Genomic DNA, 26,692 nt, shown 5'->3' with positions numbered 1-26,692 from the left:
AACTGTGGTGTTGGAGAAGACTCTTGAGAGTCCCTCGGACTGCAAGGAGATCTAACCAGTCCATTCTGAAGATCAGTCCTGGGATTTCTTTGGAAGGTATGATGCTAAAGCTGAAACTCCAGTACTTTGGCCACCTCATGGGAAGAGTTGACTCATTGGAAAAGACTCTGATGCTGGGAGGGGTTGGGGGCAGGAGGAGAAGGGGACGACAGAGGATGAGATGGCTGGATGGCATCACTGACTCGATGAACATGAGTCTGAGTGAACTCCGGGAGTTGGTGACGGAAAGGGAGGCCTGGCGTGCTGTGATTCATGGGGTCGCAAAGAATTGGACACAACTGAGCGACTGAACTGAACTGAAGTTTCAGAGCAGATGGTGACTGCAGCCATGAAATTAAAAGATGCTTGCTCCTTGGAAGAAAAGCTATGACCAAGCTAGACAGCATATTAAAAAGCAGAGACATTACTTTGCCAACAAAGGTCCATCTAGTCAAAGCTATGATTTTTTCCAGTAGTCATGTATGGACATGAGAGTTGGACTATGAAGAAAGCTGAGCACTGAAGAATTGATGCCTTTGAGCTGTGGTGTTGGAGAAGACTCTTGAGAGTCCCTTGGACAGCAAGGAGATCAAACCAGTCAATCCTAAGTGAAATCAGTCCTGAATATTCATTGAAAGGACTGATGCTGAAGCTGAAGCTCCAATTCTTTGGCCACCTGGTACGAAGAACTGACTCATTGGAAAAGGCCCTGATGCTGGGAAAGATTGAAGGCAGGAGGAGAAGGGATGACAGAGGATAAGATGGTAGGATGGCATCATCGACTTGATGGACATGAGCTTGAGCAAGCTCTGGGATTTGATGATGGACAGGGAAGCCTGGTGTGCTGCAGTCCATGGGGTCGCAAAGAGTAGGACACGACTGAGCAACTGAACTGAACTGAACTGAAGTTCCATAGCTAATCAGTTTATCCCCTCATCAATATTTTCTATTACTTGATACATTATTTCTCCCTTTGAAGAAATAGTTGGAAGTATTAATAATAAAATAAAGAGCTTGCTTTGCTGTTCTATCAGATTTACTCCAAAAGTTATTTTATGATTAGAATATTCCAAAGGATATTAGAATTAAAGTTTTGGAGGAATCACATTATGGGTTCCCAAATATCCTAATCTTCCAGGATGTTTTATTACTCCTGAATGTTATTCCAAATGGTCATTTTTTCTTCTAGGATAAATAATAATTTAGGTGTACTTTAAAATTTTCCTGACATTTAAAGTATTCCAGACACTGACATACTATGTTCTAAAGTAGTTACCTGTACCACAATATATGTTCTTAGAATTGTTATTATTGTGTAGAACATATATACACATCCATATGTATTCATATGGATAAATGCAAAAACATATATGGCTAAAACATTAATTTGTAATAATTTTCATTTCACCACATCAACTACTCAGGTAAGTCAAATTTCCACTTTGGAAACTTTCTTCTAAAATTATACTTCTTAATCACAATTTCATCTGGTATTTTCCCTGTCTTTTTTAAAATACATTTTTTCATCTTCTGTTTCTCCATAAGTTCCTAATTGGTGAACACTCTCTACAAATCAAGGATGCTTTCATGTTACAATAAAATGTTCTTGCTTGCTCATCTTCTGCCAAGTGTTTGAGTTATATTCTTATTCTCTCCTTATTTTAATTAGATTTCTACAGTCTCCTCTGGATGTATATTCAGTTATTACACAGTCATATAACTGTCCCAATTGTTAAATATTAAAACTTCTGTTGTTATTGTTGCTCAGTTGCCAAGTTGTGTCTGACTGTGACCTCATGAACTGCTGCACACCAGGCTCCTCTGTTTTCCACTATCTCCCAGAGTTTGCTCAAATTCATGTCCATTGAGTCAGTGATGTTATCTAACCATCTCATTCTCTGCCACCATCTCTTCTTTTGCCTTCAGTCTCTCCCAGCATCAGGGTATTTTTCAATGAGCCAGTTTTTCACATTAGGTGGCCAAAGTATAGGAATTTCCCATTTCCTTCAACCCCAATATGGCACAGCAGGGGACTTCCAGAACTTTGATCCAACAGCATGGTCTAATCTAGTTGTTCCATGCTTATGCTGTACTGGTTGACTCAGTCATGTCTGACTCTCTGCGATGCCATGAACTACAGCATGCCAGGCCTCCCTGTCCATCACCAACTCCCAGAGTCCACCCAAACCCATGTCCATCGAGTCGATGATGCCATCCAACCATCTCATCCTCTGTCATCCCTTTCTCCTCCTGCCCTCAATCTTTCCCAGCATCAAGGTCTTTTCCAGTGAGTCAGCACTTCACATCAAGTGGCCAAAGTATTGGAGTTTTAGCTTCAGCATCAGTCTTTCCAATGAACACCCAGGACTCATCTCTTAAGGATGGACTGGTTGGTTCTCCTTGCAGTCCAAGGGACTCTCAAGAGTCTTCTCCAACACCACAGTTCAAAAGCATCAACTCTTCGGTGCTCAGCTTTCTTTATAGTCCAACTCTCACATCCATACATGACCACTGGAAAAACCATAGCCTTGACTAGATAGACCTTTGTTGGCATAGTAATGTCTCTGCTTTTCAATATGCTATCTAGGTTGGTCATAACTTTTCTTCCAGGGAGTAAACGTCTTTTAATTTCATGGCTGCAGTCACCATCTGCAGTGATTTTGGAGCCCAGAAAAATAAAGTCAGCCACTGTTTCTACCGTTTCCCCATCTATCTACCATGAAGTGATGGGACCAGATGCCATGATCTTCATTTTCTGAACACTGAGCTTTAAGCCAACTTTTTCACTCTCCTCTCTCACTTTCATCAAGAGGCTTTTTAGTTCTTCACTTTCTGCCATAAGGGTGGTGTCGTCTGCGTATCTGAGGTTATTGATATTTCTCCCGGCAATCTTAATTCCAACGTGTGCTTCTTCCAGCCCAGCATTTCTCATGAGGTACTCTGCATAGAAGTTAAATAAGCAGGGTGACAATATACAGCCTTGACATACTCTTTTTCCTATTTGGAACCAGTCTGTTGTTCCATGTCCTGTTCTAACTGTTGCTTCCTGACCTGCATACAGATTTCTCAAGAGGCAGGTCAGGTGGTCTGATATGTGCCCATCTCTTTCAGAATTTTCCACAATTTATTGTGATCCGCACAGTCAAAGGCTTTGGCATAGTCAATAAAGCAGAAATAGATGTTTTTCTGGAACTCTGTTGCTTTTTCCATGATCCAGTGGATGTTGGCAATTTGATCTCTGGTTCCTCTGCCTTTTCTAAAACCAGCTTGAACATCTGGAAGTTCACGGTTCACGTACTGCTGAAGCCTGGCTTGGAGAATTTTGAGCATTACTTTACTAGTGTATGAGATGAGTGCAATTTTGATTTTACCTTTGCATTTACTGATATATCAAGTATGTCTTCATAATGATATCACAGAACAATTCATTGAATTAGAAAAGCTTCTTCATTAGGTGTATCTACACACAGAGAAATGTAATAAATGGCTTAGCAATATTATAATGCATGTAAAATAAATATTATCTAGGATCTTTTGGCCATTTGTATTTTGCTTTGCTTGATTTCCCACTATACTGTAATTCCATATTTTTGTCATGTCAGTAATCACAAACATCATAATGTAACTAATATTTTGAAAAAAATTCTTGATAATAATTGTTTTACATGAGTTTATGTTCTCAATTTCACTAAATATTTGAAAATTACAAGTATATATACAAATAATAACTTACCTGAACTACAAGGTCTATTTAAATTTTCCTTTGTGCAACAGTAAGAAGATGAACTCTGAAGTAAAAACAGACCAGAGAAGGTGAATAGAAAAAATAAGTATCAATATAATTTTTAAACTTAGCATTATTGATAGCTATAAATAATAACAAAATGAGATCTAGTGTTACCATTTGGCTTTATCTTAAATAGCAAAATAATTCATTGATAATTTAATGAGTACAATAGAGGTAGTGAGAGAACTTGAAACATGGTAATAATAGTTTATTGAGATAGGAAATGGCAAACATCACAAAAAGTACATGATACTACTTTGTATATTATTGACCTCTTTTTATTCCCCTAAGCCCCAGGGAACAAAAACAATAACTTAAAATAAAAATCAGTTCAGTTTAGTTCAGTCGCTCAGTCGTGTCCGACTCTTTGCGACCCCATGAACTGCAGCTCACCAGGCCTCCCTGTCCATCACCAACTCCCGGAGTTCACCCAAACTCCTGTGCATCAAGTCAGTGATGCCATCCAGCCATCTCATCCTCTGTCATCCCCTTCTCCTCCTGCCCCCAATCCCGCCAGCATCAGGGTCTTTTCCAATGAGTCAACTCATAGGATTAGCATAAAATAAAGCATACATTAGAAGAGAATGCAAAAGTGATATCATAGAAAATGGTAGATTGCTCAAAGAATTAGTCCCTTCACTGAAACAAATATAATAAACTATCAAAAGGTTGAAAGATGAACTAATTCAAACTTCATAATTCAATACAAAACTTAAAGCAACCAGGGACTGGTTAATGAAAAAAAAAGGGGTTAAATTTTGGTGTTTTAAGAAATCAGTCAGGTCATTAATTGGATGCTGAGATAATGGAAGAAAGACTTTGATGACTGACCACAAATGACAAGGAATACAGTCTTTGCAAAAAAAAAAAAAAAACATCATTTGGATGGTCATTAAAGAAACATGTGACCAAAGCCCTTAAAAGAAAAAAAAAAAACAAACAGGACTTCTCTGGTGGTACAGTGTTACAGGCAGAGAAAGTCTGCCTGTCAATGCAGGGGACATGGGTTCTATCCCTGCTCTGGGAAGATTCCACATGCTGTGGAGCAAGTAAGCTCATGTGCCACAGCTACTGAGCCTGAGTGCTGCCATTACTGAAGCCCATGTGCCATAGAGCATGTGCTCTGTGACAAGAGAAGGCACTGCAATAAGAAGCCTGCACGTTGCAACTAGAGAGCAGCCTCTGTTCACTGCAACGAGAGAAAGCCCACACAGAGCAAGAAGACTAGAGCAGCCAAAAACCAATCAATCATCAATACCCTAGAGACAGAGGAGAATTTCTAGCTACAGTATAATATTTAGCTCAATTTTCAACAAAAAATAACATAGCATACTAATGTATAGGAAATTACAGCCCATTCATAGGAAAAAATTTAATAGAAATGTCCTGTGAAGAAGCCCAGATATTGGACTTAATAGACAAGGATTTTAAAGCAAACTTTCTTGAATATGCTCAAAGAGCAAAAGGAAACCATGGGCAAACAACTAAAGGAAATCAATAAAAAAAAATGAACAAAATGTAAATAAAGAGATAGATATTATAAAAAGGAACCAAATAAAAATTCTGGATCAGAAAGTACAATAACTGAAATGAAAAACTCTTGAGAAGTTCAACAGCATATTGAGCAGATAGAAGAAGGAATCACTGAATTGAAGATAGGACAATAAAACTGTTGAGCCTGAAGAGCAGGAAGAAAAAAAGAATGAAAAAAATGACAGAACCTAAAGGACCCTGGAGACAACAGTCAAGTGTACCAGCATACACATATGAGTCAAAGAAGAAGAGAGAGGAAGAGTCAGGGAGAATATTTGAAGAAATAATGGCCAAATATTTCCCAAATTTAGTAAAAGTTATGAATCTACACATGCAAAAAGCTCAACACATTTCAAGGATAAACTCAAAGACATATATATATATACTAAGACACAGTAAAACTCTGAAAAGACAAAGAGGGAACTTGAAAGCAGCAAGAAAAAAACTGACTCATCATGTGTAAAAACTCTTCAGTTTTTGGGTGTAAAATTAAGAGCCAAATTCTTGTCAACAAACCACAGTAGTAGAGAGTGGAGAGAAAAAGACCATCAACCAAGAATTATATAACAAGTGAAACCATCCTTCAAAAAAGAAGAATTAAGACATTCCTGGATCAACAAAAGTTAGAGGAGTTTGTCACCATTATTTCTTTGTTACAGGAAATAATAACGGAGTCTCTCAGGATAAAAGGAAAAGACACTAGACAGTAACTCAAGCCTATATTAACAAAGAACTCTGGAAAAGGTATCTATGTAGGTAAATATAAAAGCCATCATTATCATACTTTTGGTTTGTAACTGCTAATATTTCCTACATGCCTGTGTACAACACTGTATTAGTTTTAAGTATACATAATGCTTTTATATATGTATATATTATAGAATGATTACATAATTTTAGTTTACATCCATCACCACATATTTATAATTTTTTTCCTGTGATGAGAACTTTTAAGATTTATTCTCTGCCACTTTCAAATATACTCATTGTATTGTTAACCATAGTATACATCACAAACCAAGGACTTATTTATCTTATAACTGGGAAGTCTGTACTTTCTGACCACCTTCACCCATTTGACCCACCTCCCAAAATGCACCTCTGGCAACCACCAATCTGTGATATCAAAAATAAAATACTTATGAATAAATTTAATCAAGGAGGTGAAAGTCCTTTACACTGAAAACTGTAAGACACTGAAAGAAAGAAACTGACAAAGATACAAATAAATGGAAAGATAGCTAATGTTCATGGATTGAAAAATCACTATGGCTAAAATGTCCAACTAACCAAAGTGATCTATGGAGTCAATTAAATCTCTGTATATTCCAATGACATTTTTCAGAAAAACAGAAAAAAAAATCCTAAAATAATGTATGAACTCCAAAGGACCCTGAACAGCCAAAGCAATCTTGAAAAAGACAAATAAAATTGGAGGTCTCACAATTCTGATTTGGAACTGTATTACAAAGCTATTTCGTAAGCAAAACAGTATGGTACTGGCATAAAAAAAGACCAATAAAACAGAATAGAGAGCCCAGAAATAAAGTGCCACATATCTGGCCAACTACTATTTGATAGGATAGCCACAAAGTCTGAATGGGTAAAGTATAGTCTCCTCAATAAATGGAGTTGGGAAAACTGGATATCTCCATGCAAAAGAATAAAACTGAACACCTTTCTGATATCACTCACAAAAAATTAGCTCAAAATGGATTAAAGGTTAAAATATATGATTTGAAAACATAACACTCCTAAAAGAAAACTTAGGGAAAAAAACTCCTTGAATTGATCTTGGCAATGATATATTTTTTTAAATATGACCCCAGAAGCAAATGCAATGAAATAAAAAATAAACAAGTGAGGCTAAGTTAAACTGAAAGCTTCTGCACAGTAGGGAAACAGTCAACAAATGAAAAGGCAATCTAGTAATGGGAGAAAATATTTGCAAACCATACATCCCTAAAGGGGCTAATAATCAAACTGTATAAAAAACTTATACAACTCAATAGCAAACAAACAAATAATCAGATTTTTAAAAGGGGCAAAGGAAGATGGTGGAGCAGAAGGACATATGTGCCTCTCCTCCTGAGAAAGCACCAAAACTGCAATTAGCTGTTGAACATCGACAGGAGAATGCTGGAACCCACCAAAAAAAGATATCTCACGTCCAAAGACAAAGAAGAAGCCACAGTGAGATGGTAAGAGGGGCGCAATCATGATAAAATCAAATCCCATACCCACCAGGTGGGTGGCCCACAAACTAGAGAACAGTAATACCAAAGAAGTTCTCCCACTATTGTAAAAGTTCTGAACGCCACGTCAGGCTTCTCAGGCTGGGGATCCAACGAAAAGAACTGGGAATCCCGAGGGAATCTGAACTTAAAGCCCAGCAGGATTTGATTATAGGACCTCCACAGGACTGGGGAGAAACAGAGACTCCAACCTCGGAGGGCACAAACAAAATGTTGTGTGCACCAAGACCCAGAGGAAAGCAGTGACCCCACAGGAGACTGAACCAAAACCTGCTGGTGCTGGAGGGTCTTCTGTACAGGTGCGGATTGGCAGGGGCTCACACCAGACAGTGGCACTGGCGGCCGCAGTCTTGGAAAGTCCCCTTTGGTGTAAGCCCTCTTGAAGGTCCCCATCAACCCTACCAGAGGGCCAGCAAATCCCATGGCTGGGTTGCCCCAGGCCAAACAACTAACAAGACTGGCCCTGCCAACCAGAGCAAGACCCAATTTTTCCCACCACCAGTCCCTCCCACTGGGATGCTTACAAAAGTCTCTTAGCCAAAAACCACAACCCCACAGCGGCTAGAACAAAAACCACATTACGGAAAGTTAATCAGGATATTGCTGTTGTTGTTCAGTCACTCAGTCATGTCCTATTCTTTGTGATCCCATGGACTGCAGCATGCGAGGCTTCCCTGTCCTTCACCATCTCCTGGAGCTTGCTCAAACTCATGTCCGTTGAGTCAGTGATGCCATCCAACCATCTCATCCTCTGTCATCCCTTTCTCCTGCCTTCAATCTTTTTCCAGTATGAGGGTCTTTTCAGGATGAAAAAGCAGACAGTTATGTCTCAAATGAAGGGAAAAGATAAAATCCTAGAAAAACAACTAAATGAAGCAGATATAGGCAACCTTCCAGAAAAAGAACTGAGAACGATGATAGCGAAGATGATCCAGGATCTCAGGAAAACAATGGAGAAGATGCAAAAAATGTTTACTACAAACCTGCTTTTGAAGTGTGATGTTGGAGAAGACTCTTCAGAGTCCCTTGGACTGCAAGGAGATCCAACCAGTCCATCCTAAAGGAGATTAGTCCTGGGTGTTCATTGGAAGGACTGATGCTGAAGCTGAAACTCCAATACTTTGGCCACCTGATGTGAAGAGCTGACTCACTGGAAAAGACTCTGATGCTGGGAAAGATTGAGGGCAGGAGGAGAAGAGGACGACAGAGGATGAGATGGTTGAATGGCATCACCGACTCAATGGACATGGGTTTGGGTGGACTCCAGGAGTTGGTGATGGACAGGGAGGCCTGGCGTGCTGCGGTTCACGGGGTCACAAAGAAACGGACACGACTGAGCAACTGAACTGAACTGAACCAGAAGAACTAAAGAACAAACAAACATGGATGAATAATACACTAGAAGGAATCAACAGCAGAATAACTGAGGCAGAAGAATGGATAAATGATCTGGAGGACAGAAAGGTGGAAATCACTGCTGCAGAACAGAAAATAGAAAAAAGATTGAAAAGAAATGAAGACACCCCAAGAGACCTCTGGGACAACATTAAATGCACCAACATTTGCAATATAGGGGTCCCAGAAGAAGAAGAAGAGAGAGAGAAGACTTGAGAAAATGTTTGAAGAGATAATAGCTGAAAATTTCCCTAACATGGGGAAGGACATACTCAACCAAGTACAGAAAGCACAGAGAGTTCCAGGCAGGAAAACTTCAAGGAGCAACACATGGAGACACATGGTAATCAAACTGACAAAAACTAAAGACACAAATAAAAGTATTAAAAGCAACAAGGGAAAAACAACAACATACAAGGAAACTCTCATCAGGTTATCAACTGATTTCTCAACAGAAAACTCAAGCCAGAAGGAAATGACATGATATATTTAAAGTGATGAAAAGGAAGAAACTTACAACCAAGAATACTCTACCCAGCAGGACGCTCATTCAGATTTGAGGGAGAAATCAAAAATTTTCCAGACAAGCAAAAGTTAAGAGAATTCAGTAGGTATTGCTTTTTCTCTCCAAAGCTCCAGATATGTTTCTGATGAGCAGCCATGTTTAAAAACCACTGGACTATATGATGATCTTTTACTTTTATCCAGTTTGTTTCACTTTTTCTATTTCATATTCAGTGCTCCCATTTCATTTAGTTTGTTTTCCAACTTCTCCATCTCTTCTTTTTTCTTTTTATGTTCTTTATCAAGGCTTTATCAAGTGTATTAGAAAAGCTTTTGCATACATATATATAAATAGTATGTATAATATATATGTTTTAGAAAACTCACCAACTTGTGCCTAACTAAAAAATTTATGACATTTTGATTCCACTTGTTTGACTGGTATGAATAGAACGCTAGATTTCTAATTTAAAAAATTAGATATGCAACAAGCAACAGGGATTTACTGTATATCACAGGGAACTATAGTATCTTGTAATAACTTATAATGGAAAATAATCTAAAAATAATATATATGTGTGTGATATATATATGTATAAAATATATACATATATATAATATATACATGTGTATGTGTATAAAACTGAATCACCTTGCTGTACACCTGAAACACTGTTAGTCAACTATACTTCAATAAAATATACATTAAGAAAAAAATAAAAAGGGGCAAAGGACCTGAATAGACATTCTTTCAAAGAAGCCATCCACAGTCAACAGGGGAAGTGCTCCAATTACTAATTTCATGCTCCAACATGAAAAAGTGCTCCAATTACTAACCAATTACAAATCATCAAGGAAATGCAAATCAGAACCACAGGATCACCTCATAACTGTTCAGTTCAGTTTAGTTCAGTTGCTCAGTTGTGTCCAACTCTCTGTGACCCCATGGACTGCAGCATGCTAGGCCTCCCTGTCCATAAGCAACTCCCAGAGTTTACTGAAACTCATGTCCATTGAGTCGGTGATGCCATCCAACCATCTCATCCTCTGTCATCCCCTTCTCCTCACACTTTCAATCTTTCCCAGCATCAGGGTCTTTTCCAAGGAGTCAGGTCTTCACATCAGGTGGCCAAACTATTGGAGCTTCAGCTTCAGCATCAGTCCTTCCAATGAATATTCAGGACTGATTTCCTTTAGGATGGACTGGTTGGATCTCCTTGCAGTCCAAGGGACTCTCAAGAGTTTCTCCAACGCCACAGTTCAAAAGCATCAATTCTTCAGTGCTCAGCTTTCTTTATAGTCCAACTCTCACATCCAAACATGACCACTGGAAAAACCATAGCCTTGACTAGACGGACCTTTGTTGGCAAAGTAATGTCTCTGCTTTTTAATATGCTGTCTAGGTTGGTAATAACTTTCCTTCCAAGGAGTAAGCGTTTTTTAATTTCATAGCTGCAATCACCATCTGCAGTGCTTTTGGAGCCCCCCAAAATAAAGTCTGCCACTGTTTCCACTGTTTCCCCATCTATTTGCCATGAAGTGATGGGACCAGATGCCATGTTTTTGTTTTCTGAAAGTTGAGCTTTAAGCCAACTTTTTCATTCTCTTCTTTCACTTTCATCAAGAGGCTCTTTAGTTCTTTGCTTTCTGCCATAAGGGTGGTGTCATCTACATATCTGAGGTTATTGCTATTTCTCCTGGCAATCTTGATTCCAGCTTGTGCTTCATCCAGCCCAGCGTTTCTCATGATGTACTCTGCATAGAAGTTAAATAAGCAGGGTGACAATTACAGCCTGACATACTCCTTTTCCTGTTTGGAACCAGTCTGTTGTTCCATGTCCAGTTCTAACTATTGCTTCCTGACCTGCATACAGATTTGTGCACATCAGGATCCAGGGACCCTACAGAGACTGAGACAGAACTGTGTTTGATCATCTCCTGTGGAGGTGTGGGTCAGCAGTGGACTGCCACAGGGACAGGGGCTCTGGGTGCAGCAGACTTGGGTATGGCATAAGCCCTTTTGGAGGAGGTTGCCATTAACCCCACCATAGAGCTACCAGAACTTACACAGGACTGGGAAATAAACTTTTGAAGGGCACAAACAGAACCTTGTGTGCACCAGGACCCAGGAGAAAGGAACAGTTACTTCACTAGAGACTGACCCAGACTTGTCTGTGAGGGTCTAGGAGTCTCCAGTGGAGGCATGGGTTGGTAGTGGCTTGCTGCAGGGTTGGGGGCATTGAGTGTAGCAGGACATGCATGGGATCTTTTGAAAGAGTTTGCTATTATCTTCATTACCTCCACCATAGTTTGGCCCCAGGTAAACAGCAGGGAGGGAACACAGCTCCATCCATCAACAGAAAATTGGATTAAAGATTTAATGACCATGTCCCTGCCCATCAGAACAAGACCCAGTTTCCCCCTCAGTCATTCTCTCCCATCAGGAATCTTCCATAAGCCTCTTATCCTTCTCCATCAGAGGGCAGATAGGCTGAAAACCACAATTATAACTATTAGACTGTCTCTTATTAAAAAGACAAGAGTTCACACATTTTTCAAGGAGGTAAAGAAAATGGATTCCTTATGCAATGTTGGTGAGAATGTAAATTGATAATAACTACTATGAAAAACAGTACGGATGTTCCTCAAGAAATTAAAAGCAGAGTTATATGATCCAGCATTCCCACTGCTGGCCATATACCAGAGTTTATAACAACAGATCAAAGAAATATCTGCACTTTAATGTTCATTGCAGCATTATTCACAATAGCCAAGGTATGGAAACTACCTATATGTCTATAGAAAGATGAATGTGTGAAAATGTGGTATCTATCTCAAAAGAATATTATTCAGCTGTGAAAAATAAGGATATAATGCCACTTGTGACAACATGGATGAAATCTGAAGGCATTATGTTAAGTGAAATAAGTCAGAGAAAAATACTATAGATCTCATTTGTAGTGTAATCTTAAAAAAAAAAAAAAAAAAAGGCCAAACTTGTAGAAACAGAAAGTAGAATGGCAGTTACCAGCAGCTAGGGTTTAAGGGATAGGGAAATGCTGGTCAAAGGGTTCAAGACTGTAGTTATAAGATGGAAAATATTCTAGAGTATAGCACATATTTCTGCATACAGCATAGTTACTATAGTTATTAACAGTAATATTGTATTTTATACTTGGCATTTGCTAAAAGAGTAAATCTTAAGTTTTCCCACTACACACATGCAGGTAACTCTGGAAGGTAATGGATATGTTAATTAACCTGATGATGATAATTATTTCACAGGGTATCCTTCTATCAAATCATCACACTTTATACACATTGTGCTGTGCTTAGTTGCTTAGTCATGTCTGACTTTTTGGACCCTTTGGACGGTAGCCCACCAGCCTCCTCTGTCCATGGGGATTCTCCAGGCAAGAATAATGGAGTGGGTTGCCATGCCCTCTTCCAGGGGATCTTCACAACACAGGGATCAAACACAGGTCTCCCTCATTGCAGGCAGATTCTTTACCATCTAAGCCACCTGGGAAGCCTGTACACATGTTAAATATATACAATTTCATTTGTTAATGAAATCTCAGTAAACCTGGAGGAAAACATTATCATACTTAATGGTGTAGTGATGAAAATATTCTAGATCTTCATATAGTGAAATATGCATTATCAAAACTCATTGATTTGTCCATATAAAATTCGTTATATTTCATGGTATGTAAATGTTATGGGTTGACTTAGTCTCTAAAAAAGATTTGAGACACAAAGTCCCTCAAAAAAGTTCAAAGCCCTGATAGCTCAGAATGTACCCTTACTTGAAAATAGAATTATTGCAAATATAATAAATTAAGATGAGGTCCTATCAAAATAGGCTGGATTGAACATTGACCATAAGGCTATTGAACATAAAATAGCCTTAACTGAACATTTTTGATATCTTCATAAAAGGAGAGAAACACACCAGGAGAAGAGGACCATGTGATAACAGAGGCAGAGAGTGGCATGATATGGTTATGAGCCAAGGAATACCAAAGATTACTGGCCAATACCAGAAGCTAGAAGCAGCAAGGAAGCATTCTCCCCTATAGGGTTCAGAGAGAGCCAGACCTCGCTGACACCTTCGTTTCAAACTTGTAGTCTCCGTAACTGTGGGACAATGTATTTCTGTTGTTTTAAGGTATCTATTAGCTTGTGGATCATGACAAACTGTGCAGAGCTCTTAGAGAGATGGGAATACCAGACCATCTTACCTGTCTCCTGAGAAACCTGTATCTGAGTCAGAAAACAACAGTTAGAACACTGTATGGAACAACTGACTGGCTCAAGATCAAGAAAGGAGTATGACAGGGCTGTCTGCTGTCACCCTGTTTGTTTAACCTATATGCTGAGTGCATGATGAGAAATGCCGGGCTGGATGAGTCACAAGCTGGAATCAAGACAGGTGGGAGAAACAACAACTGCAGATATGATGATGATACCACTCTAATCACTAATACTACTCTGGCAGAAAAGGAAGAGGAACTAAAGAACCTCTTAATGAGGGTGAAGGATGAGAGTGAAAGAGCCAGCTTAAGACTAAATATTAGAAAAAACTAAGATCATGGCATCTGGCCCCATTACTTCATGGCAAATAGAGGGGGGGAAGGTGGAAGTAGTGATAGATTCTCTCTTTTTCGGTTCCAAAATCACTGTGGACAGTGACTGCAGTCATGAAATCAGAAGATGGCAGGAAAGATATGACAAACCTAGACAATGTACTGAAAAGCAGAGACATTACTCTGCTGACAAAGGTCTGTATAGTGAAGGCTATGGTCTTCACAGCGATCACATACGGTTGCGACAGCTGGACTGTAAAGAAGGTAGAATGCCAAGGAATTGATGCCTTTGGACTGTGGTGCTAGAGAAGACTCCTGAAAATCCCCTGGACAGCAAGGAGATCAAACCAGTCAATCTTAAGGGAGATCAACCCTGAATATTCACTGGAAGGATGCTGAAGCTCCAGTATTTTGGTCATCTGAGGCAAAAAGACTCATTGGAAGAGTCCCTGATGCTGGGAAAGATTGAGGACAGAAGGAGAAGAGGGCATCAAGGGATGAGATGACTGGACGGCATCACTGATGCAATGAATGTGAACTTGAGCAAACTCCAGGAAATGGTGAGGGACAGGAAGGCCTGGCATGCTGCAGTCCATGGGGCTGCAAAGAGTTGGACATGACTGCACAACTGAACAACAACTACTACAATGGCATCCCTAGGAAAATAAGAAGAACTGATGCTTTTGAACTGTGGTGTTGGAGAAGACTCTTGAGAGTCCCTTGAGAGTCTCTTGAGAGTCCCAACCAGTCCATTCTGAAGGAGATCAGCCCTGGGATTTCTTTGGAGGGAATGATGCTGAAGCTGAAACTCCAGTACTTCGGCCACCTCAAGCGAAGAGTTGACTCACTGGAAAAGACTCTGATGCTGGGAGGGATTGGAGGCAGGAGGAGAAGGGGACGACAGAGGATGAGATGGCTGGATCACTGACTCAATGGACGTGAGTCTGAGTGAACTCTGGGAGTTGGTGATGGACAGGGAGGCCTGGCGTGCTGCGATTCATGGGGTCGCAAAGAGTTGGACACGACTGAGCGACTGAACTGAACTGAGGAAAATAACAGAAATTAATGTTATAATTAGTAAAATCATAATTAGGAAATTATTATAGTAATACCTCAATAAAGTTTATAGAAAACAAAAGAAAAAGAAAAGTACCATAAAATTTCACATTGATAAAATTAATAGTCCAAGAGTATCAACATGTTATTCAGGAAATATTATAGGAAAACTTACACACTATAGGTAAGAGGTAAACTGGTACCACCATCTTAACATTGTACAGGAAGTGATAACCAAAACCATCCCCAAGAAAGGAAATGCAAATAGGCAAAGTGGTTGTCTGAGGAGGCCTTACAAATAGCTGAGAAAAGAGAAGCAAAAGTCAAAGGAGAAAGGGAAAGATATACCCAGCTGAACGCAGAGTACCAGAGAACAGCAAAGAGAGATAAGAAAGCTTTCTTAAGTGAACAATGCTGAGAAATAGAGGGAAACAATAGAATGGGAAAGACTAGAGATCTCTTCAAGAAAACTGGAGATACCAAGGGAATATTTCATGAAAAGATGACCACGATAAAGGACAGAAATGGCAACGATATAACAGAAGCATCAGAGATAAAGAAGAGGTGGTAAGAATACACAGAATAATAATACAAAAAAGGTCTTAATCACCCAGATAACCATGATGGTGTGGTGACTCAGTTAGAGCCAGACATCCTCAAATGTGAAGTCAAGTGGGCCTTTTAGGAAGCATTACTATGAACAAAGCTAGTGGAGGTGATGGAATTTCAGCTGAGCTATTTCAAACCCTAAAAGATGATGCTGTTAAACTGCTGCACTCAATATGCCAGCAAATTTGAAAAACTCAGCAGTGGCCAGGACTGGAAAAGTCCGTTTTCATTCCAATCTGAAAGAATGGCAATGTCAAAGAACATTGAAATACCATACAACTGTGCTCATTTCACATGTGAGCAAGGTAATGCTCAAAGTTCTTCAAGCTAGGTTTCAACAGTATGTGAACTGAGAAATTCCAGATGTACAAGCTGGATTTAGAAAAGGCAGAGGAACCAGAGATCAAATTGTCAACATATGCTGGATCATTGAAAAGGCAAGGGAATTTTTAAAAATCTATTTCTGCTTCACTAACTACACTAAAGTGTTTGACTGTGTGGATCACAACAAACTGGAAAATTCTTAAAGAGATGGGAATACCAGAACACCTTACCTGTCTCCTTAGAACCCTATATGCAGGCCAAGGAGCAACAGAATGGGACATGGAGCAACAATGTAGTTCAAACTTTGGAAAGGAGTACGTCATGGCTGTATACTGTCACTGCTTATCCAACTGCTATGCAGAGTACATCACACGAAATAATGAGCTGGTTGGTTCACAAGCTGTAATCAAGATTGCTAGGAGAAATATCAACAACCTCAGATATACAGATGATACCACTCTAATGGCAGAAAGTGAAGAGGAACTAAAGAGACTCTTGATGAGGGTGGAAGAGGGAAGTGTATTCAGGATGGGGAACACGTGTATACCTGTGGGGGATTCATGTTGATGTATGGCAAAACCAATACAATATTGTGAAGTAATTAACCTCCAGTTAAAATAAATGAATGTATATAATAAAAGATTTTTCAAAAAAGCTGTCTTAAAACTCAACATTCAAAAAATGAAAATCATGACATCCAGTCTCATCATTTCCTGGCAAATAGAAGGGGAAAAAGTAGAAACGGTGACAGATTTTATTTTCTTGGGCTCCAAAATCACTGCAGATGGTGACTGCAGCCATGGAATTAAAAGACACTTGCTCCTTGGAAGAAAAGCTATGACACACATAGACAGCATAAAAAAAGCAGAGACATTACTTTGTCGACAAAGGTCAGTCTAGTCAAAGCTATGGTTTTTACAGTAGTCATGTACAGATATGAGAGTTGAACTGTAAAGAAGGCTGAGCACTGAAGAATTGGTGCTTTTGAATTATAGTGCTGGAGAAGACTCTTGAGAATCTCTTGGACAGCAAGGAGATCAAAATAGTCAATCCTAAAGGAAATCAACCTTGAATATTCACTGGAAGGACTGATGCTGAAGCTGAAGCTCCAATACTTTGGCCACCTGATGCGAAGAGCCGACTCACTGTATAAGACCCTGATAGTAGGAAAGATTGAAGGCAAAAGGAGAAGGCGGCAACAGAGGATGAGATGGTTGGATGGCATCACCGACTCACTGGACATGAGTCTGAGCAAACTCTGGGAGATAGTAAAGGACAGGGAAGCCTGGCATGCTACAGTCAATGCAGTTGCAAAGAGTCGGACATGACTTAGCGTCTGAACAACAAGAACAACCATCTTGGTAAACAATGTGGCTAACTGGGTATATTATCTGTTTAGGAATCAGCAATTTCAACTCTATGTATACACCCCCAGAAAGCTGCATGCCACAATAATGTTTATATTAATAACAGTATATTTATACAGATGACTTTATAACAGATGACTGACTGAGCAAGCACACACACACACAATAAATAACATTCACACAACATTTAAATTGTGTTCCAGTCAACTGACTATTTTATGGCAAGGAAAATTACTTAGCTACAACCATACAAAAATATGATTGAATCTCACAAATTCAATGTTAAAAATAATAAGCAATAATGTAATAAGTGTTTGCATAACTGTCATTTGGGAATATAAAAATAATCAGTAAAACTACAAAGGAGGGAAATGTTATCACGACAGTCAAGACAGTGCTTATCTCTGGAGAGGATGTAATGGGACTGTCGTCAGGAAAGAGCACGTGGTTGAGGAAGTACTTTTCATGTAACTGCACTGTTTTATTTCTTGACCTAGGTAGAGATTACAATGGTTGTTGCTTTATAATTACTCATTAAAATGTTCACATTTTATGTACTTTTCTGTATGTGTACTTCAGTATAAGACAAATATATTGTAAAGGGAGTGATGAAAAAGTGTAATGGGTTCTTAGAAGAGATTAATAACAAGTATTAGGACACTGACAGTACTAATTTTAGAAGCAGCAGCAAGTTTTAGAAGTGTTTTTTTTTTTTCCCCGTTCAGGAAGGAAAGTGATTTAGTTGAACTTAAGGAAATGTTTAGCAGTCGCTGAAAAGAATTTTACTAATATTTCATTAAAACCCAGAGATTATTTATTGAAGCTGCATTTGAACTACAGAAACTTCCAGGTAAAATGGGAGAATAAGGCTTTGTACTAATATCTAATGAAACAAAATATATAAACTATGACGAGGTACCACCTCACACTAGTCAGAATGGCCATCGTTAAAAAGCCTACAAAGAACAAATGCTGGAGAGGATGTGGTAAAAAGGAAACCCTCCTACACTGTTGGTGGGAATGTAAATTGGTGCAGCTACTATGGAGAACAGTATGGGGGTTCCTTAAAAAACTAAAAATAAAAATTACACGACACAGGAATCCCACTCCTGAGCATACACCTGGAGGAAACAATAATTCCAAAAGATACATGCACCCCCATGCTCACTACAGCACTATTTACAATAGCCAGGACATAGAAGCAACCTCAATGTCCATCAACAGAGGAGTGGATACAGAAGATGTGGCACATATGTAGAATGGAATATCACTCAGAAACTGCCATGTTCAGAGATGTCGATGGGCCTGAAGACTGTCAGAGTGAAGTCAGAAAAAGAAAAATATTGCATATTAATGCATACATGTGCAATCTATAAAAATGGAACAGATGAACCTATTTGCAAAGCAGAAATAGAGACACAGACCTAGAGAACAAATGTACGGACTCCAATGGGGAGAGAGGGAAGGTGGGATGAATTGGGAGATTGGAATTGACACTATAATGAGAACCTACTGTATAGCACAGAGAATTCTACTCAGTGCACTGTGGTGACCTAAATGGGAAGGAAATCCAAAAAAGAGTGGATATATGTATACACTCAGCTGATTCACTTTTCTGTACACCTGAAACTAACACAACATTGTAAAGAAACTATACGCCAATAAAATTTTTTTGAAAGAAATAACATACAACTTAAAAAATTGTTTTTTCCACTGAGATAACCTCTCAGGTTTTCCTTTGAATTTAGATTTTGCTACCGCTGTTATACTTTCAATTGAATTTTATACCAACCCATGAGACTAATTGGGCCCCACCATATGGCCCCACCATAAGAGCCACCAAGCAGATGACCCACAAACTGCAGAAAAATTATACCAAAGAAATTCTCGCACTGTTAAGAAAGTTCTAGAATCCACAACAGATTTTCCAACCTGGGGATCTGGCAAAGGGATGGAGAACCCCCAGGAATTTGACTTTGGAGGCCAGTGGGATTTCATTACAGAACTTGCACAAGACTAGGGAAACAGACTCTTGGGGGGCACAAATAAAATCTTATGTGCACCAGGGCCCAGGAGAAAGGAGCAATGTTCCCATAAGAGACTGAGCCAGACTTGCTTATAAGTGTCCAGGAGCCTCCGGCGAAGGTGTGGGTCAACAGTGGCCTGCTGTAGAGTCAGAGGCACTGAATACAATCCTGTAGCCATAAGTCATTTTGAAGAAGGCATTGCTGGCATTACTCCTACAAAGTTTGGCCTCAGGCCAAACACCCACCCATCAACAGAAAATTGGATTAAAGATTTACTGAGTATAGCCTAGTAAACTAAGACCATGGCATCCGGTCCCATTACTTCATGGCAAATAGTTGGGGAAACAATGGAAACTGAGAGACCTTATTTTGGGGGGCTCCAAAATCACTGCAGATGGTGACTGCAGCCATGAAATTAAAAGACACTTACTCCTTGGAAGAAAAGTTATGACCAACCTAGACAGCATATCAAAAAGCAGAGACATTACTTTGCCATCAAAGGTCTATCTAGTCAAGGCTAAGGTTTTTCCAGTAGTCATGTACAGATGTGAGAGTTGGACTATAAAGAAATATGAGCACTGAAGAATTGATGCTTTTAAACTGTGGTGTTGGGGAAGATTCTTGAGAGTCTCTTGGACTGCAAGGAGATCCAACCAGTCCATCCTAAAGGAAATCAGTTCAGAATATTCATTGGAAGGACTGATGCTGAAGCTGAAATTGTGAAGAACTGATTCACTGGAAAAGACCCTGATGCTGGCAAAGATTGAAGGCAGGAAGCGGAGGGGACAACAGAGGATGAGAATGTTGGATGGCATCGACTCAATGGACATGAGTTTGAGTAAGCTCCGGGAGTTAGAGATGGACAAGGAAGCCTGGCATGCTGCAGTCCACAGGGTTGCAAAGAGTCGGACATGACTGAGAGACTGAACTGAACTGAGCATGGCCGCACCCATCAGAACTAGACCCAGATTCCCCCACAGTCAGTCTCTCCCATCAGGAAGCTTCCACAAGCCTCTTATCATTATCCATCACAGGGCAGACAGAAAACCGCAAACACAGAAAACTAACCAACTGATTACATGGATTACAGCCCTATCAAACTCAGTGAAACTATGAGCCATGCCGTGTAGGGCCACCCAAGACGGATGGGTTATGATGGAGAGTTCTGACAAATGTGGTCTCCTGGAGAAGGGAATGGCAAACCACTTCAGTATTCTTGCCTTGAGAACTCCATGAACACTATGAAAAGGCAAAAATATATCACACTGAAAGATGAACTCCATAAGTTGGTAGGTGCCCAATATGCTACTGGAGAACAGTGCAGAAGTAACTCCAGAAAGAATGAAGGGATGGAGCCAAAGCAAAAACACCACCGAGCTGTGGATGTGACTGGTGATGGAAGTAAAGTGCAATGCTGTAAAGAGCAATATGCATAGGAAACTGGTATGTTAGGTCCATGAATCAAAATTAGAAATGGTCAAATAGGAGATGGCAACAGTGAGCATTAACATTTTAGGAATCAGTGAACTAAAATGGACTGGAATGGGTGAATTTAATTCAGATGACCATTATATCTACTACTGTGGGCAAGAATCCCTTAGAAGAAACAGAGTAGCCTTCATAGTCAACAATGGAGTCTAAATTGCAGTACTTGGGTGCATTCTCAAAAATGACAGAATGATCTCTGTTTCCAAGGCAAACCATTCAATATCACAGTAATCCAAGTCTATGCCCCAACCACAAATGTCGAAGAATCGAAGCTGAACAGTTCTATGATGACATACAAGACCATCTAAAACTAACACCAAAAAAAGATGTTCCTTTCATCGTAGGGTACTAGAATGCAAAAGTAGGAACTCAGGGGATACCTGGAGTAACAGGCAACTTTGGCCTTGGAGTACAAAATGAAGCAGGGAAATGGCTAATAGTTTTGCCAAGAGAACGCACTGGTCATAGCAAACACCCACTTTAAGCAACACAAGAGATGACTCTACACATACACATCACCGATATCCATGTGTATTGATGGTCAATACCAAAATCAGATTAATTATATTCTTTGCAGCCAAAGATGGAGAAGCTCTATGCAGTCAGCAACAACAAGACTGGGAGGTGACTGTGGCTCAGATCATGAATTCCTTATTGCCAAATTCAGACTTAAATTGAAAAAAGTAGGGAAAACCACTAGACCATTCAGTATGACCTAAATCAAATCCCTTATGACTATACAGAGAAAGTGATAAGTAGATTCAAGGGATTAGATCTGATAGACAGAGTGCCTGAAGAACCATGGATGGAGGTTCATGACATTGTACAGGAGGCAGTGACCAAGACCATCCCCAAGAAAAAGGAAGGCAAAAAGGCAAAATGGTTGTCTGAAGAGGCCTTAAAATAGCTGAGAAAAGAACAGAAGTGAAAGGCAAAGAAGGAAAGGAAAGATATACCCATCTGAATGCAGAGTTCCAAAGAATAGCAAGGAGGGATAAGAAAACCTTCCTAAGTGATCAATGAAAAGAAATACAGGAAAATGACAGAATGGGAAAGACCTCTCAAGAAAATGAGAGATACCAAGTGACTATCTCATGCAAAGATGGGCACAATAAAAGACAGAAATGGTGTGGACCTAACAGAAGCAGAAGATATTAAGAAGAGGTGGCAAGAATACACAGAAGAACTATACAAAAAAGATCTTTACAACCCAGATAACCACGATGGTGTGGTCACTCACCTAGAGCCAGACATCTTGGAATGTGAAGTCAAGTAGGCCTTAGGAAGTGTCACTACAAACAAAGCTGGAGGAGGGGATGGAATGCCCGCTGAGCTATTTCAAATCCTAAAAGATGATGCTGTTAAAGTGCTGTACTCTATATGCCAGCAAATTTGGAAAACTCAGCAGTGGCCACAGGACTGGAAAAGGTCAATTTTCATTTCAGTCCCAAAGAAAGGTAATGCCAAAGAATGTTAACACTACTGCACAATTGCACTCATCTCACAGGCTAGCATAGTAATGCTCAAAATTCTTCACCTGTACGTGAACCAAGAACTTTCAGATGTTCAAGCTGGACTGAGAAAAGGCAGAAAAAACAGAGATCAAGTTGCCAATATCCACTGGACCATTGAAAAAGCAAGAGAGTTCCAGAAAAACATCTACTTCTGTTTTACAGACTACGGCAAAGTCTTTGACTGTGTGGATCAAAACAAACTGGAAAATTCTTAAAGAGACGGGAACACCAGACCACCTTACCTGCCTCCTGAGTAATCTGTATGCAGGTCAAGAAGCAACAGTTAGTATTGGACTTGGAATAGCAGACCGGTTCCAAATTGGGAAAGGAGTAAATCAAAGCTGTATATTGTCACCCTGCTTATTTAACTTCTATGCAGAGTACATCATGTGAAATGCCAGACTAGATGAAGCACAAGCTGGAATCAAGATAGCCAGGAGAAACAGCAATAACCTCAGATATGCAGATGACACCATCCTCATGGCAGAAAGTGAAGACCTAAAGAGCCTCTTGATGGAAGGGAAAGAGGAGAGTGAAAAAGCTCCCTTAAAACTCAACATACAAAAAACAAAGATCATGGCATCTGGTCCCATCAGTTCAAGACAAAATGATGAGAAAACAATAGAAACAGTGTCAGACCTTATTTTCCTGGGCTTCAAAATCACTGTAGATGGTGGCTGCAGCCATGAAATTAAAAGACGCTTGCTCCTTGGAAGAAAAGCTATGATCAACCTAGACAGACTATTAAAAAGCAGAGATGTTACTTTCCTGACAAAAGTCTGTTTAATCAAAGCTATGGATTTCCCAGTAGTCATGTATGGATGTGAGAGTCGGACCATAAAGAATGCTGAGTGCCAAAGAATTGATGCTTTTGAACTGTGGTGTTAGAGAAGGCTCTTAGTCCCTTGGACAACAAGGAGATCCAACCAGTCCATCCTAAAGGAAATCAGTCCTGAATATTCATTGGAAGGACTGATGCTGAAGCTGAAGCTCCAATTCTATGGCCACCTGATGCGAAGAACTGACTTACTGGAAAAGACCCTGATTCTGAAAAAGATTGAAGGAAGGAGGAGAAGGGGACGACAGAGGATGAGATGGTTGGATGGAATCACCGACTTGACGGACATGAGTCCGAGCAAGCTCCAGGAGTTGGTGATCGACAGAGAAGCGTGGCATGATGCAGTCCATGGGGTCGCAAAGAGTCAGACACAACTGAGCAACTGAACTGAACTGAACTGAACTGATGAGACTAGTTTGTATTACTGGTTTCTCACAACAGTTTTCCTTCAGGGGCTTTTTCTCCTTTACTTGATGATTATAAGTATGGTAGTAATATTTAATATACTTAGACACACTTCTACTTGGAGACATCTGAATGCATTTCCAATTTATTTGTATTTAATTTTTATTAATGAATTTTTGTTTTTCCTAGTCTTATACTTCTAATATGATGGCAGATACCTTCATTCAAGTCTTTCTTTGCATCCCTGCCTTGAAAGCTACCTTTTGATTTTGAATCTGAGGAAACTAAGCTTGTATTCTTTCAAGCTAAGCTTAGACTTTTGCTTTGCCACTGAATTTCTGTTGGAGATAAATCCAAGTTCCTCCTTTTTATTCTACTTGGATTCATATGGATATTTTTCAACTTTACCTTTGATGGATATGAGTCAGTTTTCAAAAGGCTTGGGTATCTATCTTGTAATTTTTCTTCTGGTGGAAAGAAGAGATTTTTCATTTTTTTCACTGGCATAGCTTCTTGTCGGTATTCCTCTAAAGGTGGTATTTGATTCTCTTCTGTTATTGACAGCCTAGGAATAGTGGACAATGGAGTATCTGTTTCCTTTGATGGCATGTCAGTTTTAGGAGCAACAACACTTGAATCATCTTTACTTGACTGGTTCAAAGTTGGTAGAGTCAGGCCTTTCTTATCATCATTATCCAGTAACTGGAAAATATATCAATAAGACAAGCTACCAATTAATCATTACCAATTAAAAATATTTAAAACTAACAAAACTGGACTTAAAATCATTTGTACTTTTATCCTTTATTATAAAAGTTACCATCGATATTTGTAAATTATTACATTCCTTAAGAGTTGAGAAATTCTCTACTTGCCTGCCGCCATGGACTACAGAGATTATCCATAAAATGATCATATTGCATTATAAAGTAGTAGTCCTCATATATTCATGTTTTATAAATCAGCAACATCTCAAAGAAGGAAAATCGAGGTGTCTGATATTTTACTGTTACTATACTATCACCAATATATCATAACAAAAGAAATTTTAATAGCAAAGTAATACAAATAATATCATAAAAATCACAATTATATAATAAAATAAAATAAATTTTAATAGTAAAATATTACAAGTAATAGTATCATAAAAGAAAGGATAAAAGTCTGTTAAGTAAATTTAGCTGTATGAGAAGTTCCCTATATTGCCTTTTTTGTCTCTTCTTGGACTATGGTAAACAGTGTATATTGACTCTTCAACTGGTATTTGGGGAGCCAGTGGCCCAAGAATAGAAATCATTAAATCCTATTTGTCAAGTAGTACAAAAGAACCTTTTATATTTATTGGTTTCCATAGGGGTCCACTGGCTTTTGGAATTGATACCTGGCTTAGATGGTAAAACATCTGCCCGCAATGCGGAAGACCAGAGTTCGATCCTTGGGTTGGGAAGATCTCCTGGAGAAGGAAATGGCAACCCACTCCAGTATTCTTGCCTGAAGAATCCCATGGACAGAGCAGCCTGGTAGGCTAAGTCCATGGGGTCGCAAAGAGTTGGACACGACTGAGCGACTTCACTTTCACTTTCACTTTCACTTTCACCTTCTGTAAAATTAGCTAAAAGTAAATAATACTCGATGGATGTTGAGCCTGAGTGAACTCCGGGAGATGGTGATGGACAGGGAGGCCTGGCGTGCTGTAATTCATGGGGTCGCAAAGAGTCGGACACGACTGAGCGACTGAACTGAACTGAACTGAAATATATTATAAAATATAGACTATTATTATGGAGATTGCATATTACAGGGAGTATATAGTTACAGAGAAAAAGCACAGAATGTAGTTAGGTCTGTGGCATCCATATCTGAGATATAGAACTTCATGTGTTTTTTTTTTAAACTTGTTTCCCCCTGGTTTGTAAACACCTTTTGTCCCCTATAGTCATATATACTTAAAAGTGTTACAATTTAATGCTGAAACTTCCCCTTTAACAGTATAATTTAACTTAAATGAATCACATAACTGTACAAATATTGCTTATCAGAAATAACCATGAAGACTAAATAACTTCTTGAGTGCTTTTTCCTTCCATCTATAAATATTTTCTGTTTATAAATATTTCACCTCTTTATAAACAGTAACTATTAGAAGTTCTCTTTCAAGGTTCCTTACCTCACTTGGAATAGTCTCAGCTTCCTCCTTTATAAGATAGATACCTGTTAAGAAATTTATAGAAGTATTTTATTATATATAAAATAACATTATGGATTAATAAAACATCATTACAATTTTTCTCACCAAGAATAAGAGCAATTTAAATCAAAGCAGCTATTCAAACATAGACACTACATAGTCATAAAAACAGGCTGATGAATCTCTAGAAAGATGGAGGAGTAAATGAACAAGTATAAAGTGAAAAAGTATAATATGATAACAGTTCAGATACATCAACATAAGACATTGAAACAGGCATATAATATTGGTTGTTCAGTTACTCAGTCATGTCCAACTATTTGCAAACCCATGGACTGCAGCCTGCTAGGCTTCCCAGTCCTTCACCACCTCTCAGAACTTGCTCAAACTCATGTCCATTGAGTTGGTGATGCCATCCAACCATTTCATCCTTAGTCGTTTCCTTCTCCTCCTGCCTTCAATCTTTCCCAGCATCAGGGTCTCTTCTAATGAGTCAGCCCTTTGCATCAGGTAGCCAAAGTACTGGGGCTTCAGCTTCAGCATCAGTCCTTCCAATGAATATTTAGGACTGATTTCCTTTCAGATTGATTGGTTTGATCTCCTTGAAGAATGACACCACAGTTCAAAGTCAGAGAAGAGTTTTCTCTGACACCACAGTTCAAAAGCATCAATTCTATTGGTGCTCAGCCATTTTTATGGTCCAACTCACATCCATACATGACTACTGGAAAATCCATAGCTTTGACTAGATGGATCTTTGTCAGTAAAATAATA

The 26,692-nt window shown here is 39.2% G+C and overlaps 1 protein-coding gene across 1 annotated transcript in view; it reads right to left on the bottom strand.

Moving 5' to 3' along the window:
• Positions 1-26,692, bottom strand: part of C2CD6 (C2 calcium dependent domain containing 6) — a 133,595-nt gene that overhangs the window by 50,410 nt on the left and 56,493 nt on the right. Inside the window, exons 12-13 of the mRNA XM_040227921.1 lie at positions 25,898-25,941; positions 24,139-24,432 (exon numbers count right to left, since the gene is read on the bottom strand). Of these exons, the coding sequence (XP_040083855.1) occupies positions 24,139-24,432; positions 25,898-25,941 (338 nt within the window). The remainder of the gene's footprint in view (positions 1-24,138; positions 24,433-25,897; positions 25,942-26,692) is intronic.

Source organism: Oryx dammah, unplaced genomic scaffold (genome assembly GCF_014754425.2).
Source record: "Oryx dammah isolate SB20612 unplaced genomic scaffold, SCBI_Odam_1.1 HiC_scaffold_27, whole genome shotgun sequence".
Taxonomy (NCBI): Eukaryota; Metazoa; Chordata; class Mammalia; order Artiodactyla; family Bovidae; genus Oryx; species Oryx dammah.
The sequence above is the reverse complement of the archived record's forward strand: the minus strand, read 5'-3'. Positions and strand labels throughout refer to the sequence as shown.